Source organism: Ochotona curzoniae, unplaced genomic scaffold (assembly GCF_017591425.1).
Source record: "Ochotona curzoniae isolate NIBS_2020 unplaced genomic scaffold, NIBS_Ocur_1.0 contig_2210, whole genome shotgun sequence".
Classification (NCBI taxonomy): Eukaryota; Metazoa; Chordata; class Mammalia; order Lagomorpha; family Ochotonidae; genus Ochotona; species Ochotona curzoniae.
Genome location: NW_024465369.1, coordinates 22,063,591 through 22,082,032, shown reverse-complemented (window position 1 = coordinate 22,082,032; position 18,442 = coordinate 22,063,591). Strand labels below are relative to the sequence as shown.

General features: G+C 37.9%; 1 protein-coding gene across 9 annotated transcripts in view; it reads right to left on the bottom strand.

The window, feature by feature from the left end:
• The window catches only part of PKP4 (plakophilin 4), a 222,306-nt gene that overhangs the window by 59,737 nt on the left and 144,127 nt on the right, over nt 1-18,442 (bottom strand). For all 9 annotated transcript variants that reach the window (XM_040971595.1, XM_040971600.1, XM_040971598.1 and 6 more), the window contains one exon: nt 14,870-14,904. In XM_040971595.1, the coding sequence (XP_040827529.1) occupies nt 14,870-14,904 (35 nt within the window). The remainder of the gene's footprint in view (nt 1-14,869; nt 14,905-18,442) is intronic.

The window sequence follows — 18,442 nt, the reverse complement described above, 5'->3', positions numbered from 1 at the left end:
ATCTGAAAACTGATTTCATTCCCTCTTGGGAAACTCACCTCTCAGGAAGATTAAGAGACTGCAAACAGTTGCTAAATATTTACAAAAAGGTCCTCCACATGCCAAACTTCTAAAATGAGCACGTATACAGCACCCAATTTTTGAGCTTTGTGCCAATATTTCTGAAGGTAACAACAGCTTTTCATGTGATATTCATAGAAGGATGTTGGGGGTGGAGGAGGGGAGTTCAGGAAGAATTTCATAAAAGAATTAATACCTAACCAGCAACCATGACTTCACAGGAATCCAGTTTCCCTTTCAGTTTGGCATTCCCCACCTGCCTCTTTTTACTAGAGTATAAGTTCAAACAGGGCAAACTCTTGTCTGATTTGTTCACTGTCTTATCTTCCATGCCTGGGACAGTTCTTGGTGTGTGCTCAGTCAATCCTCATTAGGAAACAATATATTCTCAGTACAAACAGCAGCTTTCCTTCACTGAGTGTGGATGCATGCCTTTTAGCATATTAACTCTTTTATGTTTCAGCACAATTTGGCGATGTATATAGCAAAGTCAAATTTCTAGGTACTGCTCTAAACCAACCAGGATAGTTTAGAAGATGCGGTTTGAGGGAGAATTGGGAAGTCCCACAACATTCTAAACTTGTCTGTCAAATTCAATGCAATGTTACAGTTCCTAGCCTCTGAAACTCTGACATTTTAAAGTTTTTAATGACCTGTCTCCTGATAGATTCTCTAACACTTTGCGTGGCAGAGTTCTGTGTCAGTTCTAAATTCTGAGGTCTGGAATTTCAATGCACAGTACAGACTTTATATGGTTTCCCTGGTGCAGCTAAAACATGATCTGAGTCAGTGTTAGGCTGATAGCACGGGACAGTGATCTGCTTCATCTGTAAGTCTTCCAAGTGTCTAGAGGTCTGACCATTCACAGCCAGCATTTCTTTCAAGGAGCTTGGTGAAGTCTAGTGAAAATCACAGAGTATGTGAGGCTACTAGAGTCACAGAGCATTGAAATGGCTGGGATGGCTGAGCTGGCTTGAAATTAAAACCATGCAGTCCATTCCTGGCCTGCCCAAGACTGGGACACCAGAAAGTAAGAAGGAAAACAGCAACAGGTCACACCTAGAGAATTATCACTGTGGGAGCCTCACATCTTCACATACATGGAAACCTATAGGGTCTTTAAAGGAAACGGCATTTGGATAGTTATTAGCTTCAGCTTAAATGCATGATAAAACTCAAGACACCAATATATCAAAGCTTTTGGCTTGGAAAAACCAGGTGGCATGAAGTATCAGAATGTAAAAAAATTATCACCATGGAAACAAAAAAATCATTAGAGTTGTGTATGCTGCTATTTTTATAAAAAAAACTTTTCAGAGTAATTATAAGTAGAACAAAGAGATACCCCAAAACTGTACTTTGGCAAGCGTCCCTCTTCTATCAATGTGACATTTGTTACCAGAGATCATGTGACAACAACTGGGCTCACTCATGTCCATTTTAAAGAAGTTATTAAAATAAATGACCACAGAAAAAGCAAACACAAATTATTATGTGATTATCTATTGCTCATCCAGATAACAAAATTTAACAGAAAGAGTATTTAAAAAATAACAAAGCATCACTTCATCTATTATCCCTGTAAATGTCATTACTCATCTCTACTTTTTGTATTTTTAAGTGCAGAGCCCTAGAAAACAGAAAACATACTGCCACAGTCAGATTTCCACCCCCAAAATCCACTTGGAAGATTGAAGTAACTGGGTTGAAAGAATAGGTAACAGACTTCTGTGTCCCATCTTACGTAAACATACAAGAGTTAGTTAAAAATTGGTAAGCGGTAGATTTAATTCTTTTAAATTTATTTTAGTTGAAATGCAGAGAGAGAAAGAGAAAAACATACATCTTTCATCTGTTGGCTCACACCCCAAATGGCTTTAACAGTTGGAGTTGGGCCAGGCTGAATCCGCCACAAACTCAATCATGTCTCTAAGGTGTGTGGCAGGCACCTAATTACTTGAGACATAACCTACTGCTTCCCAAGGCACGCATTAGCAGGACACTAGTATCAAATGTGGAGCTGGGCACCAAACCCAGTCACTCTGGATGAGGGTGTCCCAAGCAGTCAACTGCTCCAACAAATATCTAAACTCAAAGTGTTGACATAAACTATAAGGTAACCAATTTATATGGTAAAGGTAAAGGGCTTCTATATGAGCCTAATGAGAACATACGTATTCACAGACAAAAAGCAATTTTATCTCATTAAAATGGTTTTAAGGCAGTTTTTCTATGCTTTTTAGAAGCTTTGCAATTCATAAGCTCTATGTGCCCATGTATAAACTAAGAGTGTACTTCTACCATACCTCAGATAAACAGACCTAGTTCCTATTCACCAGATAAAGCATTACTCTTTGTAGATTGGGAAATGTCAGATTTATCAGTTAAGAATTAATTTAAGCAATCTTTAAGATTAATGTCATTTAAAAATATCTGCTATATGGAAAGAAAGAAGACACTAGTCAAATGTACCAGAGAAATCAGAGGCCTGTGCAGCATTAAACATTTCATGGCCAAAGTTGTAAATTACAATTAAACTGGTAGCACACTGTGATTTGTCAAGATCAGAAAAAAGCAAATATTTTTATAAATAAAAAAAGGGCAAGCAGCATGTGAATGCTACTTCTTTGTTTACTAAAGAACATATTTTACATAAAGAAAAGTCACAAACGTGTTTTGTGGGACACTGGAAATAGTCTATGGAGGCATTTTTACACATCAATTAGCATCTTCCAAGAAAATGCATGTCTAAAAATACAGAACTTGAACAAGCTTCAAGGTAAAATGAAATCTCCATCTGTGTGTAATACTGGCAGGTAACTGAGATCATGGCTCTTCTAGGCTGGAATGTTCATGAGAGATGCAATGTTTAAAACAAAAATACAGTTTAAAAACCCCAGAAGATTATACCACAAAAAACAATTAGTGGGAAGAAGACACTAATGCTACGGGTCTGCAAAAATCTGACATTATTATCTACCTCACTAAACTGTAACAATAAAATACAGTATGAATTATTTTATCTTTATTTGATGTATATCCTCATACATACAAGGCATGCATAAAAATATACTTAATGAAATATCTGAAACCCAATCTAAGGAACTTGAAATTAAGAAAATGGCTCTGTTTTGTTCATCTCTCTGTTTGTACTGTGTGAATCAGGAGGTCTGTTCTGTGTGTAAAATCACCATGGAAACAGGAATCTAGTGACCACGAAGGAGACTTGTGGTATATCCAACCCTGTACACAGTCTTTGCTTCTCAGCATGCTGTAACCTCATACTCAGCTTTGTGCCTCTTCTGAGCTCCTCCGGCATTTCAAGATTTGTCTTTACAAAAAAATATACTGTAGTATGAGCTCTGGCAGGACTCAGGGGCAGTATTCTCCCTTGGCAGTTTCTTTTAACTCTTGGCTTACAGGTTGACTTCAGACATCCCCAGAGGGCAGCATTTTGTGGGGAAAAAACTAAACTGAGTGAAGACAGTTGTCTTCCTGTCTGACCACAGAGCTATTGCTTCCTGTAAAGCCACAGGCATTAGAGGAAGCCTGTTTCTGAGAGAGGTGCAGGAATATTCCAGTACCTCTCAGGGCTAGAAGAAAGTGTCTAGGCCAGACTCAGGAGGACCGGAGAGACTGTGCTGAAAGGCTTCTTCTTTCAGTGCCCTGTCATCCATCACCAGCTTGATTTCTCTAGCAGATAGGCCCATTACCAGAGGGGATGAAATCATCAGGAAGTACTGGTTCACAATGAAACTGTAAATAGGACGTGGAAGTTCAAGAGTGATAGTCCACTGGAACAAAAATGAATATTGACTGACATGAAGGATAATACAGATATCCAGAGTTTACTGAGAAAAAAAATGTAGACTAATATATTAAGAATAACATAGATATCCAGAGTTTACTGACTCATTTATTAAACTACTCTATAAATGGTAACTTTGCAAAGCTGGGTTTTAGTGGAAGTAGGTTTGAAGGAAAGGACAGATGATCATGTTCCTTAAAACTACTTCTAGTCTGGTTCTCTTGAGTACATCTAGATTCTTGGATCTTATGAATATTTATGCCATCTCTTAAATATTAATGAAGGCTCAAGTTTTTATGCATCTAAAAATGCTGTGTGGTAAGTCTTGGAGAATAAAATGCATTAATGAAATATTTTCTAGTTCATTTTAAACTTTGCTCTAAATATCAAGTAGTGTATGTTCAAATTCACTGCATAAACTTATTTGTGGGGAGCAGCAATGTGGTATATCAGGTGAGCTCACAGCCTGTGACACATTCTGTGTGGGTACCGGTCCTGTCAGGGCTGCTCCAGTTCCAATCCAGTTGCTTGCTGGTGGCCCAGAAGGGGCAGCGGGAATGGTGCCAATGCTTGGGTCTTGCTTCTTATGTGGGAGATCCAGGGTTTCGCTCCTAGCATTGGCCTGGTCTAGCTCCAGCCTTGACCGTTACTTAGGGAGAAAACTACTGGATGGAGGATTATTCATTTATTTTCTCTCTCCCCTTCTGTGTAACTCTTGACTTTACATTAATAAATGAGGTTTTTTTCTTAAAAAAGCTTATTTTCCTAGATTGTAATTTGTAGTTTATGCAGGCACTATAATTGCAAAACCTGTTATAGAGTGATTTGATTTTTACAATGACAAATATGAAGTGCTTTAGTTGTGTATATTATCAGAGATTTTCTGTTCATAAAGTTTTAAATGCTTGAATTCTGTTCAAGAATATAAAAACAGTAAAAGTAATTTTTAGATAAAGTAAACTGAATAGGAATTTCTACAACCATGTTAACAATGAGTATCTATCAAATAATTTTAGCCTTGGTATTAATTAAAGTGTAAGTATTACATCTCCCAAAACAGATGTATATTTTATACTTTTTAAGAAAATTAGAAAAACCAAGGAGCTAAAAATTTAAAGATAAAAAGACATGAAGCAGACAGATGAACTGTCCAGCCCCAAATCTAACATGTAAGCATGGATCCATGGCCACAGATGGAGTTCTTGTCTTCTACAAAGAGTAAGAGATTCACTGGGATGCAGTAAATCATTACCTGATGGAAGGAATTATTAAGTGATCAAATCACTCCTAAAAGTTTTTCAAAGATTTTTCAAATCATTCACATACTTTGCAAAGACCAAATTCAGAAATGGAAATATTTTCCAATGGGAGTTATAAAACCGAAATATTAAAATTGTCTTCATAAAGAAACTTCTCAAACCTAGAGAGGATGATAATCCCTGTAAAAAAAAAAAAAAAACAAAAACAAAACAAATAGCTCCCTTGAAACAGTTTTTCTACATTTTTCTCCTGGTTATCCTTCTGGTTAAGCATGATCACAGAAAAGCTCAATGTGGACTGACCAAGGTGGAAGGATGAGATGTGGAGGTGGGGAGGCAGCCTTTACGTATTTCTCGAGTGACAATACCAGAATGGGGCACAAATGCTCTGTGTGCAGAGAAAGTGGAAAAGGATAAAGGGCAAAGTTCACTTGAAAAATTTCTGTCCCATTTGGGACAGTTAACAGGACATTTCCATGTATCACAAAAAATACAAGGAAGTTTAAACATTTATTTGACCTACTTGTAGAAATTATAAAATGTTTCTGGACATATGATTTTTCTCCCAAAATGCTAACTATTTAGGCTTTGGGGATGTGTTCATATACCATGAATAAGTGCCGAGAATACATTTTTTTTTTTGCATGAGAAAAATGCTAAAACAAATTGAGCACCGCTTCTTAAGCAGCATCTTGTCCCAGGTCAGAGTTCGGAGTCTTTCAAATTTTAGGTGTTTTAGAAATCTGAAGGCTCAACCAGTAAGTTCTATAAAAACATTAGAAAAACTGAAAAGTTTTGAAATCTGAAACAATCACAGTTTCAAACATTCCAGATAAGAGGTTTTCACCTGTACTGCTGAATTAACATTCTTACTTGGTAGAAACCCTGCTGAAAAACTAAAAATGTGTAGTTCTACATCAGAAAGACTAATCTCTAGTGTAATATAGGTCACTCTGTATGATGAAAGCTAATTTAACAACTTTCCTAATACGTGGAAAATGCAACCAATATTCACTAGGTGGGAGGCCTGTCCTCGGTTTTAATTATTTCTTTACCACCATTTATGTGAAGGCTGACATTCAGAGTGCAATCAATTATTTTTCTTGTTTAAACATATGCTATTCTGATGAATCATTTTAACTTCAACTAGTTTGAGCATTTATTTAAGAAAGCTTTAGTCTGGGATTGTGGTGCAGTGGTTTATCATGCCACTAGGACACTAGCATCCCAATACAATCACTAGTTTAAGATCATGCTGCTTGATTTCTGATCCAGCTCCAGCTACTATGCCCAGAAATAGCATAGAAATAAAGAAGGCCTTTCCTGGGTCCCTGCCATCCATGTGGAAGATCCAGTGAAGCTCCTGGCTTCACCAATCTCTCTGTAACTCTGCTTTTCAAGTAAAATAATCTTAAAAAGGAAACTTTCAAACACAGAAAGTACAATAAATTACCACACGATTTAATAATGATTAACTTTTTGTCACACATTTTATGCTGCATTTATGTTTTTCCCTTCCTTTGTTACAAAACTCATAAACAAACTTCACTTCAGATAATAAAATTTTCCTACAAAATCAACTCTGCAAAACCATACTGTCTGTAATGCCATTTGAGTTCACATTCAAATTTTCCTGATGTCTCAGTTACCTTTATTCAATTGCCTTGTACTAGCTTGAGATGAGGTCCTCTGCTGGCATTTGACAGTAGTTGTCATGTTAAGTCATTAATCTAGCAAAGGGCTCTTATTCCCTCATGGTCATATTCTTGACACTCACAGGGAACCACAGCAATAAACTTGTGAGCTGCTCCACAATTTGGATTTTTCTGATACTTTTCTCATGATGTCACCTACATAATATTCCTCTAACTGAAATATTTCCTGTGATCAGAAAGAGCTAAAATCTTTCAGGTTAAACATCTGTGATTTGAATAGTTAATGTATGGTAATGTGGACTTCACATCTTATATCATCTCCCGCTCACTTACTAGAATAAGACAGTCAGATCAGGTAGTGGCAACCTGATCCTTCCACAGTTATGTTCACCTCTAACCTTTCTCCTTAACGCTTTGGTGGAGAACACTGGTTTTTTGAGTAGGCTGAAATTTCCTGAGCCTAAGGGTGGGTGATCTTTATCACCATCTTGCATGGGTCTGAAGTCCAGGAATACACACACACACACACACACACACACACACACACACACACACACACACACGAGAGAGAGAGAGAGATAGAGAGAAACAGATTTCATCAGGAGTTCGCTACCCACACTCCCTCAACATCCAGAAGCCGAATTAAATCTGGATCACCTATCTGGGTGGCAGGAACACTCAATACTTGAGCCATCACCTGCTGCACTTGCAGAAAGCCAAGATTAGGGGCAGAGCTGGGACTTAAACTCAGAGACTCTAATATGTGGTTTTCTCAATGGGAACTTTAAGTACCAGGCTCCACGCTTACCCCTAAACACTGGGATTTAAAAACATCTCCCAAAGACTTTCTAATGTGCAGCTAGGGTTCAGAAGCTAGAGGTTTCATCATCCACTAGCATTTTCTGATTGAGTTTATTACTTCATTAAGCTTACAAATAGGTAACTTTTTTTTTTCTTAATACTCTAAATTTATCAGGAGGAATTATTTTGTAATAACTTAGTATTTGATTATCCTCAATAATAACTATCCAGAATAAGCATGACAAACTTTTTTTTTTTGCAAGATCAATTAATTACTTGAAAGGTAGAATAAGAGAGAAAGCCACAGACAAAGAGAGATCTCTCACCTACTGGTTCATTCAAATGTTTGTAACAGTTGGATCTAGGTCCCATTTGAATCTCCCATATTGGAAGTGAAGGAGCAAGGACTCAAATCAGTTCTTATTTGGGATGTGGGTATCTCCAGAGGTGGTTTAACTACTATGATACAACATATGAACTAATATATTTAGTGTATAAGTATTGGTTTTTAAACTGTCTACTTTGAAATCATCTGAGCAACATATAAAGATTTTTCACACCTAGATGGTCCACTATACTTTCAAATTTAATTTTCTGGGGTATGGTCTGGGCATTTAAAAACTTCCACAAGCAATTACAATTTGCAGTACAATCTAGAATTCTCATTAGATGCTGGTACTCTAATTACCTGCAAGAGTGATTTAAAAATACCAGAACCAGGTGTGTATTCCCGGCATGCAGGGATAGCTTAACATTCACAAATCAATAAATGTGATGTAACACATTAACAAAAATAATAATAAAAATGAAATAATCATCTCAATACATGCAGAAAAGGCATTTTATAAAATTTAACACTACCCCATGCTAAAAATCATACCACAATAGGCATAGGAAGGAACATTCTACAATACAATCAAAGCAATACAGAAAAATCCATTGCCTGCCTCATATGGAACAGAGAAAGACTGAAAGCTTCTCCACTAAAACCAGGAACTAGACAAGGTTGTCCACTTTCACAACTGCTATTCAACACAGTATTGGAAAAACACTGCTAGAGCTATGGGAAAAGATTCAAATTGGAAACAAGGAATAAAACTTATTCCTATTTGCAAATGACACAATCTTATACACAGAAAGATCTAAAGGCTCAAACAAAAGACTATTGGAACTCATAAGAGAGTTTGTAAGTGTGAGTGTAGGCTAGTGCAGCCACTTTGGAAAGCAGCATGCAGAGTGCTCAGAGGCAATCAGGCTGCCAATGATGACTTCAACGAAAAGATTCAATCCCTGGCTCCACCATCCAGTTTTTTCCTGATGGGCAGTATCCACTTTGTACAACTAATTTTCATGAAAGTAGATACTCTACGTTAGCAGAGATGTGGGGCCTGGGAAGACACCAAGATGTAACACACTAGACAATAATCATCCTCATCATAAGAGAAATGATGTGTATTTATGGCTTGAGAAAGCAAATATGCAAGATGCCTGAACTAGAAAATACATAAGAGGGCAAAAGAAAAAATAAAATGTTTCAAGAAAACTTCATGATTTCTAGCAAGGTAATCTGACAAAACAAAAATGATAGCCTAGGTAGCCCTTTCTCAGCCTTTGAGAAGTAGCTTCTCTGCCCTCTACATTTAAAGGGCTTTGGCTTTTTGTTTGTAGTCATCCACCCCCATGACAGTTTAAAAGACCAAGCAATCACCTACAGAAAGCAAAAGCTACTTTCTCCTGCAACTGTACCATAAAGAAATGGAAATCTTATTTGCCCAGGGAATCCTACATTTTTCCTAGAAAACCATGGTGCAGTCAGCAGCTCATCTGGTTCAGCAGCTCATCTGGTCTTTCAAACTGCAACATCCTGAAAATACCAGAGAAAGCAGGGTTTCTCCAAACAGTAATCCACCACTCCCTTCTAATAAACCTCCACACTCCCTAAAGTCTTAGAGAAGGCTTTTCATATTAAGTTCATAAAATATAAAAGTAGCACAGTGGGGATGCAAAAAATCACAAATAAAAGTTCAAAATAGAATAGAAAATGAGGAACATGAACTGAACTTCAATCTTAAATTGCTTTGTATTATTCTTTCTTACATAGAAGACCACAGAAATGAATAAGGAGTTTTGTTAAAATCTAGCCAAAGCAACATGTAAGAAAGACCTTTCAAACAGTTTTTCATATTGATTCCATCTGTGGTTCATTTTGAATAGGAATGCCGAATTCTAAAAACAAGATGATGTTCCCATTAAAGTGTTTTCACATGCATAACAACTAGAAAAAAATACATGCTAAAGCAAAAGCAGCAACAAAACTTGCAGTAATTAGTGTGTACTTGAGTTAATAATAGCATGTATATCTACTAGAAAAAAATAAGTTGGACTCTTACTCATAAAATCATTCTTCAGTGTTCTTCACTTATAACTTACTGTCATGAGTACAATTTAAATGTGACAAGCATAGGTGAAAAGCAGGCAAGTCTAAGAAAACTAACATTAATACAGTGAATGCCAGTTGTGACTGCTGCACTTGGAAGTTAATACCTACAAGTCTCCCTGTCAAAGAAAACACATTTAATTCAAACCCATTTAATTTTGTGTGTAATACATTATATCTATATACTTGTCTACCATGTTATTAAGTTGATTATTTAATCTTCTAAAGTGATGAAATGTGTAAAAAAATTTACTGCAAAGCAAGGGAAAAAAACCCATCACAGTATATTTGTTATGCAGCCACGACAAACATCATGAAGATGGTGGTCAAGTACATGAACAGGAGAAGTTGATAGGAAGAATGTAAAACCGACAGCATGTGCTATCACATGTCTGCATGGTTTGGCTTCTGCTGCCTCTATCATAAATCAACCCACATGTACACACAGTGCCTGCTGGGCTTTGGTACTTAAACACCCACGAAAGGCCTCTCCTGCTCTCATTAGACAGTACACAGACTGCGCAGAGGGCTGGAAAAGACCTGAATGGAAAAACCATCCTGTTTCTTTGCTCTTTGGTGGGCAGCATTTCTGGCAAGGGCCGTGTCTCCTTCTTGATTCTAGCCAAGGCTATACACCATCCTGTTTCCCATCCTGCCTTCTCCCACTGGTCCATTTGCAGGACTCTCTCCAAACCATCCACTGCTTGGCACCCGCAGTCCTAGGAGGGGTAGCAGCTTCCATGCATCAGGAATCCCGTGGGTGCTTCATCATCCTGTTCAACACTGCCAGTCTTCCACCTGGGTATCCAATTCCATATACTGAACTAACGACAGGGGATCTGCTTTTAGCTGAACACTGATAGACACAATGGTTTTCCTTGTCTCTTATCAGATACTAACCTCCAAGAGAAAAAGAACAGCCTCTTTACAGGGTTTTTTCATATTTTTTGATAAGCAGAAATACAAATGATGACATCAATGAGAGCATATGAGAAGATCAATCTCATATACCTGGAGGGTGATAAAGATAGCACAATCTTGTAGGAAGACAACTTGGTTACATATAGCAAAAACTAACAATGTCATTTATTTTAAATAATTTTCTCTCTAAAATTCTAGCCTAAGGGATGGATGTAATATAATCGTATATAGAGATATCTACCTCATTTATTTGTAAGAGTGAATAATCAGCAACAAACCAGATGTCAAATAATGGAGATAGAGGAAAATGTGTGGTGCATGGTTCAAATTTCCCTTCACAACACCTCCTGCATGGCTCTAGGTCCACCTGCATGCGTACGTCCACTACAGTTCCCCTCCAGGAAGTCTGAAGTCCTCCGAGGGCTAGGCTGCTTCAACACTGACAAGCATGTGCTAAACAACTGATTAGGGCTCTCAATATTTCTGAAATATATTAATGCTATTATATAAGGCTGAGTTTACAGAAAAGTCTATTAAATGGTAACTGCGTATGATATATTATTTGAGAAAAGTGACAAATACAATTGTATTTGCAGGACTTCTTTTTTTTTCAATTTTTCTGTAACAGGAAAACACACACACACACTCACATAGGAAGAAATAGGAAAGATAACTGACAGGACAGATTGAGTAATTTAATTTTCTTTGAATATTTTTCTATATTTTCCAAATAAATTAGGATGAGTATATGTTACACTTAGAATCAGAAAAAACAATGCTGATATGAAGGCAACTGGGAAATCCACACATTTCAGCCATCAGGGAAATTAAGCCAAAAATCACCAGGCGATATTACTCTATACCCATTAGACTGGCTTTAATAACAAAAACAGCAATACATGGTGAAGAAGTGGAAAAGGACTCTTTACTGGATAAATGTAAAATGGTGAAGCCATGTTAGAAGAAAATCCAGCTGTTGCTTAATGGTTAAACAGTTACTATGTGACCTAGCCGTCTCATTGGTAGGTGTATTCTAAGAGAAATGAAAACATAAACCCAAAACTTGTACATGAATGTTCACAGCAGTGGTAATCCTAACAGCCAAAATGTGTAAATAAAAAGGTGAGTAAAATGTTACATCTGTGGGACAGAACATAATGTGGCAGTGAGAAAGAAGCAAGTAATAATCCACACACTCCAGCAAGTATGAATCCTGGTATCACACTAAGCAAAAGAGGCAGGGAATGCAGGACAAGATGTTGTTTGACTCCATTTATACAAAATGTGTACAACAAGCAAATCATTAAGAAAATGATGAGTTAGTGGTTGTCTGAGACTGGATGTTTTAGGGACAAAACAGGAATCATTGCTATTTGGGATGTATTTTCTTTTAGGGGTGAAAAAAATATTTCAAAATTGTGCTGACAGATGCACCACTCTGATAAACTAAAAAAATCAGAAGTATACAATTTTAATGGGCCAACAGTATGCATATAATTTATAGTTCAATAAAGCTGCTATAATGAGAAGAAAAAAGCTTAGAAGGAAATAAAATTGAGTTCAAATCCATGCATCCCAAATTTGCACAAGGAAAGAGATCTGCAATCCTGCGGTAAATGCTGTGTCAGGCTACAATGCTTCACGCGCACTGTGAATCAAGTAAAGAATCAAAGCACTTGAGATTAAAACACACACACACACAACTTTTAGTGTATTTTTCCTAAAGTGCATGTGTTGTTACTGAAATTTTAAAATGTTTATATTATTTCCATCTTACATATAAGATTTAGTCATTTTTTAAGGTTAGAGGTACAGAGAAAATGAAAATCAAGACTTTCCCAGTGCCTAGATTTTAGCTGTGAAGCCAACAGGTACATATTCAAACATTCCGGCAACAGTGCAAAGCTGCCTTTATCATTCACTTATGTAGGCATGAATTCATGCCCTATGACCAATCACCTGGCCTAACAACCACTGGGTTCCGGGAATATCTGGTGAACAGGGCAGACAGGGTACCTGTCCTCAGTAAGGATGGAAGGGCTGAGCAATGCGGGGGAAGTAACAGTGCTCTCATCCAAATTCCTGTCAACTCAGGCAGGTTTTAGGTCTTTCTCTTATTGCCGAGGCTTGCTCTTCTCCACCTCAGGTGTCCCTGCCCCATAGTACTTCAGTCTGCATGTCTGAATCACATAACCAAGCAGTAATACACATGGCTCCCATTTGAGAGGCTGTCTTCTCTCTCATTTGATTAGTGCTTTTCTGTAGTGCTCACATTTCTAAATGCTTACTGGATGTTTTCACTTGCTGTTCTTTAATCATCTCAAATCCAACACATTTAACACTGTAGTTCAGGGAGCCCTCCTGAACTGGTTCCCCATCTCAACTCAACTGCATTGCCTCAGGGGCACTGGCATCCTCCCAAATTTAGACCTCAAAGTTATCATTGTCTCCCACTCCCACCCCAAGTCAGCCCTTGCTTCCTCAGTAACCACCCACTTCACATGACTGCTTATACCCCCAACTCAGCAATACCCCTTAGGTTGGTCTTCTTGCCTCTAATTTTTCTGCCTTCCAGCTCACAGCTCTGTTATTTCTCACAAGGAATGGTGAAATTACATGATTTGTTGTTGTTTAAAAGACTTTCAATGCCTTCCCAGGGTCCCTGAAAGTTCAAAGTCCCTGGTCCTTAAAGATTTCTATCAATTGACACACCACAGCCCTCTAACTTTGCCTCTAGCCTCTTTCCACCCCAAACCAGTCTTAAAGATTTCCAAGTGCCACTTGTGCTGTCTCTCTGCCAGCTCCAATGCCCACTGCACAGGCGGCCAGCATCAGTCCAGGTAGTGTCAGGCCTGTCTTTTCTGTAGAGCTGTGCGTAGATGCCTCCTGGACGTTACAATCAGCCACACACTGTTTCACGCTGAGTCTGCCCTTGATTACATGGCTGTTTGTGCATCTTTGTGTCAGGTAGCTGTTCCTCTGTCCCTGCCTCATCAACAGTGTGAAAAGGCCCTACACTTCCTATGATCAGCTTGCAAAGTAGCAGAGTGACCTGCACATACTGCAAACACAAATACAGTCCTAGAACCAGGCACAGGTAAAGTTACACAGCAGGTATTAGGTAATCTAAGCTCTTCTCAGTTCAACCCTTGTTTGAAAAGTGCTGAAGCATTTAGTTATGGAAGCTTATTCTAGCATTTGTTAACACTGCTTGCATCATTGTTCACAGTGTAAGCTCCAAAAAGGATAGTGGACAAGGACTTCAGTATGGTGTCACTACTGCCCAGACATTCACACTCAACCTGGTACATAATGTGGCTGCTCAATGCAGTACTTTATTGAATATGAAGACTCCAAATATTTGTAAAAGTGGGACACATTTTCCTTCATGTAAGTCACCCTTCGTGTTTTATCCTATTCGGGATAGAAAAAAAAGGGGGGGGGGGGGCGCTGCTTTAAAGGATACCGAGCAATTTACTAGACTGTATGAGAAGTTCCCAGATGGTCTATTTGTGGATCCATAAAGAAAACACAGAATGCAAGCAGCTCTTCTTGGCATAGAAGAAAGACTGTGAGAAGTCCTCCATCTGTATGATTGAGCTACTAGCCTCCCCAGGTTACACAAAGGCCTTTGGTGAGATTCTTCTCTGCTTTGTTATGATGGAGAACAACATAAAACGACATACCATCAAAATGATATTGCTGCTGTCCAATGTTTTACTTTCTTTACAGTTGGAATTTATAAAACTACTCAGTTAAACACTAAGTGTACCAAGGCCTACAACTTCAAACTTAGCTCAGTGCTGGCAACTCTTAAGGACTGGGCTTGGCTTCACCAGATAGTAAATTAACAGAGTAAGCTTTGCAACTCGTGTTGGTGTGTCTCTGTAAAATACAAAAGCTTTGTTTGAAATAAAAAATATCATACCTGTTGGTCTCCAAGGAAATGACTTCTCAGTTGAGCTAGAGAAAAAGAATTAAAAAAAGAATATTTATTTTCTTTGTCATAAAATCTAACTTTGTATCTGTTTTGCATATAAAAACATTTAATTTTCATATTAAATTATATGAAAGTATCAACACCTCAAAAAAAATTTTAAATTACCCTTGATTTTAAGTTAATTTTTAGGCAGTTTTTAGCCACCCACATCAATTTAGGACAAAGCTGACTTTTCAGTTGGGAATTAAGGCAAATTACAAAGTAACACAAAATACTCCTTGAAAAAGATAAATAAAAGAGTACAAATATTAGAAAGGAAAGTGTGGTTTTTAACTCAGTCATAAAAAAAGAATGAACTTCTGACACATGCAACCAAATAGATACAACTGGAGATCAGCATGGTAAGTGAAAGAGACGGACCCTGAATGACAACAATCAGTTTCTTCCTCATTTGTGAGTTAATAGCTGGAGAGTATAAAAACTGAGTGAATGACATATCAGCTGGTATTTAGTTACAGATGTTGTTTCACTGATTAGCCCATGTAAATGACAGTAAGCCTTCTTCCTCCCTGCTAAAATAAAAACTGAACAAAACACCGAACACCACAATGCTTTAACAAAATGTTTCTTGCTGCCTTAGAATACTTAATTTCACACAGAACTTCACATCAAAAATAAAAGACTTTATAAGCCATAGTAAAAGTTTTGTTATGTATTTTCCTTGGTTGATTGCATATCTATCTAAAAGTTTGTACACAAAAACCTGGTAACATCTCCCTGCTCCTCCAAGCCCTCAATCCCCACAGGGAATTATGGTGCAAAGGGGACAATGTGGCAGAGCACAGCAAGAGCAGGTTGGATTACTAAGCATTTATTAAATGCCAGACTAAAAATTTCATGTATGTCAGCTCCTTTATATTATTCACAGCAAACTTCTAAATAGGTATATTTTTATTATCTTTACTATTATTTTTTTTTTAGACTGAAAGCTGGCGACTGTAAGAACTATGATCAAGTCCAGTGTGCAGGAATTTTAAAGTTAGTGCCCCCAACATCACACACAATAGACTGTGAGATGTATTAAATGTCCAAATTCACATATAAACTGTGCTTGCCAGAAGTCTAGAAACTCAAAACGCAAGTGGTAGCACCTATTCTATGGGGTTCAAACATGAGGAGTTGTGCTTTTTAAACATCAGCACTTTTTAAAAATCAGACAAAATGTACGTATATGTTTTGGGAGTGTTTATTCAATCTACAGGTGTGTTGCTCTGAAGCTTATGGGAATATTCTGTGAGATAAAGGAGCTGACCCATCTGAAAACAACAATTCTCACAGTGCTAGGAGGACAAGTTCTCGTTAACATCTTAGTATAATATACAGTTAATTCGAGGGTCATCAAAACCTGCTTGTGGAAATCCTGCATTCAGAGAGAATTTGCTCAACTTCCATTGTGTGTGGGACACACCTTTCCCTCACTAGAGTCTCAGCAGTTCACATTCCCAGACATTGAATTAGCAGTAGGAATGGAGGACATGCTGCCCCATCCAAGGGAGCCACCCAGCTAATGCTAGTTTTCTGTAAAGCACCTGTGATGGTCCTCTAATTTGATGTACTTCGCAGATCTCAAGAGACTAACGGGAAAAAAGGGAAAATACTGCGAAATCGGAGCCCTGTCCCTTTGCCTGGGTCACCAACATCTTGTGGCTCCAGAAGTCACTACACTGAATTTCAATTTAATGTGATTCTGTTTTTGTTATTTCTACCACCTGAATCAGCTTTGAATGTACCAAGACTGATATTATACATCCGTGTCCCTATCACACTTTATGTGTATGTCAAAAAACATGGTAAATCCTCTACTCTCCGGGGAAAGCTTAACATATTTCAAGTTTCTTGGGAATATCAGGGAAGTTTATTAACTTCCAAGTTTGAAACTTCCAAAAACTCCAATAAAATACTTTTTAAACTTTTGAAATTAGAAATTATAGATTATAATTACAGCAAATTGGGCTTGGGCTCTGTATGTTTTGTTCATCTCTGAACGTTAAAGGTTTAGCATCTTGTCAAGCACAAGAGAAGCTGCTTAACACATGTTGTTAGAACACAAACTGTGAAAAGCACAAAGCTCTTCCCTGTTTTGAGCCATCAAGGATATAAAAACTATCTATTCACGCAGACCAACTTATTCTCCTTCCATCTAGGCATAAAGCTTTGACATCTGCTGCTGAAAGGCCACCTAACGGTAATCAAGCATTTCAAGGAGAAGCTGGTGGAATGTTCCAGTTAAAGTTAACTTCTTTACTCTACTCAACGTCTAAGATATAAATCGTTAGGAAAACAGGCTATGGACAAAGGTTAAAATCAAGCCAATGTCCCATAGTTTATTTTGAAGACTGTACATCCAATTACCTATGTACTGATTTCTACAATACTGTGCAGTTGCTGTTTACTGTATGTTACTCAGAACAGTCATTTTCTCTGTTGGGTTACTCATTTTAAATGATTTTTAAATTGTTCCCTACTCAGGGATTCAAGGGGCAGAGAACAGGTACATGACATCTGAAAATGCTGTTAGGACACTAAATACATCCTACTTTTATTAAAATGTCAGAGGTGGGGCCTGGCACAGTGGCCTAGTGCCCTCACCTTGAATGCACTGGGATCCCATATGGGCATCGGTTCTAATCCTGGCAGCCCCGCTTCCCATCCAGCTCCCTGCTTGTGGCCTGGGAAAGCAGTCGAGGATGTCCTAAAACCTTGGGTTTCTGCACCAGCATGGGAAACCAGGAAGAAACTCTGGGGCTCCTGGCTTCAGATCAGCACAGCTCTGGTCATTGTGATCACTTGGGGAGTGAATCCTCCAAGGGAAGATCGTCCTCTCTTTGTCTCTTCCTCTCTCTGTATATCTGACTTCCTAATAAAAATAAAAATCAATAAATCTTTAAAAAAAAACAAACAAACAAGAAAACCAGAAGCAGCTCCACAGTATAAATGCAGGCTTATTCTTTCCTCCTTTTTTTCTCTTCTTCCAACCATGAGTTCCCAGAAGCATTTCCCCACCATTCCTTGAATGTGCCCACAGACAATGCCCACACAGGACTCCATCCCACTCCTTGTCCCTTCCTTCTCAGGAAACCAAGCAGCTTGTGTTGAAAGATCCTCTACTGGCATGGGAAGCTTGAGTTAAAATGCAAGAACTCCATCACATATACCAAGTTTGTTTCAGTGAGAGAAGGCAGCCATAATTTCTAAAGATGTCACTATCAAACAGCTTTTAGGATGAAATCTATTCTTCAGTTTAGGATGGCCTGCTTAGATAGCAAACAACAGTTAAAAGTAAGCTCATAAGCAAACTAATATATCAAAATGATTTAAATGTTAACTAGTAGTTTCAAGGAAGATGCAATGCCATCGTCAAAATAACACAAGGTAAATCAGTATAAAATTCTACACACTTATGAAGTAGCTTCAATTTAGACCCAAACGGAAGCAAAAATACCTTTATTGGTCATGTATGACCATGCAACGTCTTTAGTAAGGAAACAAACCTGCTTATAC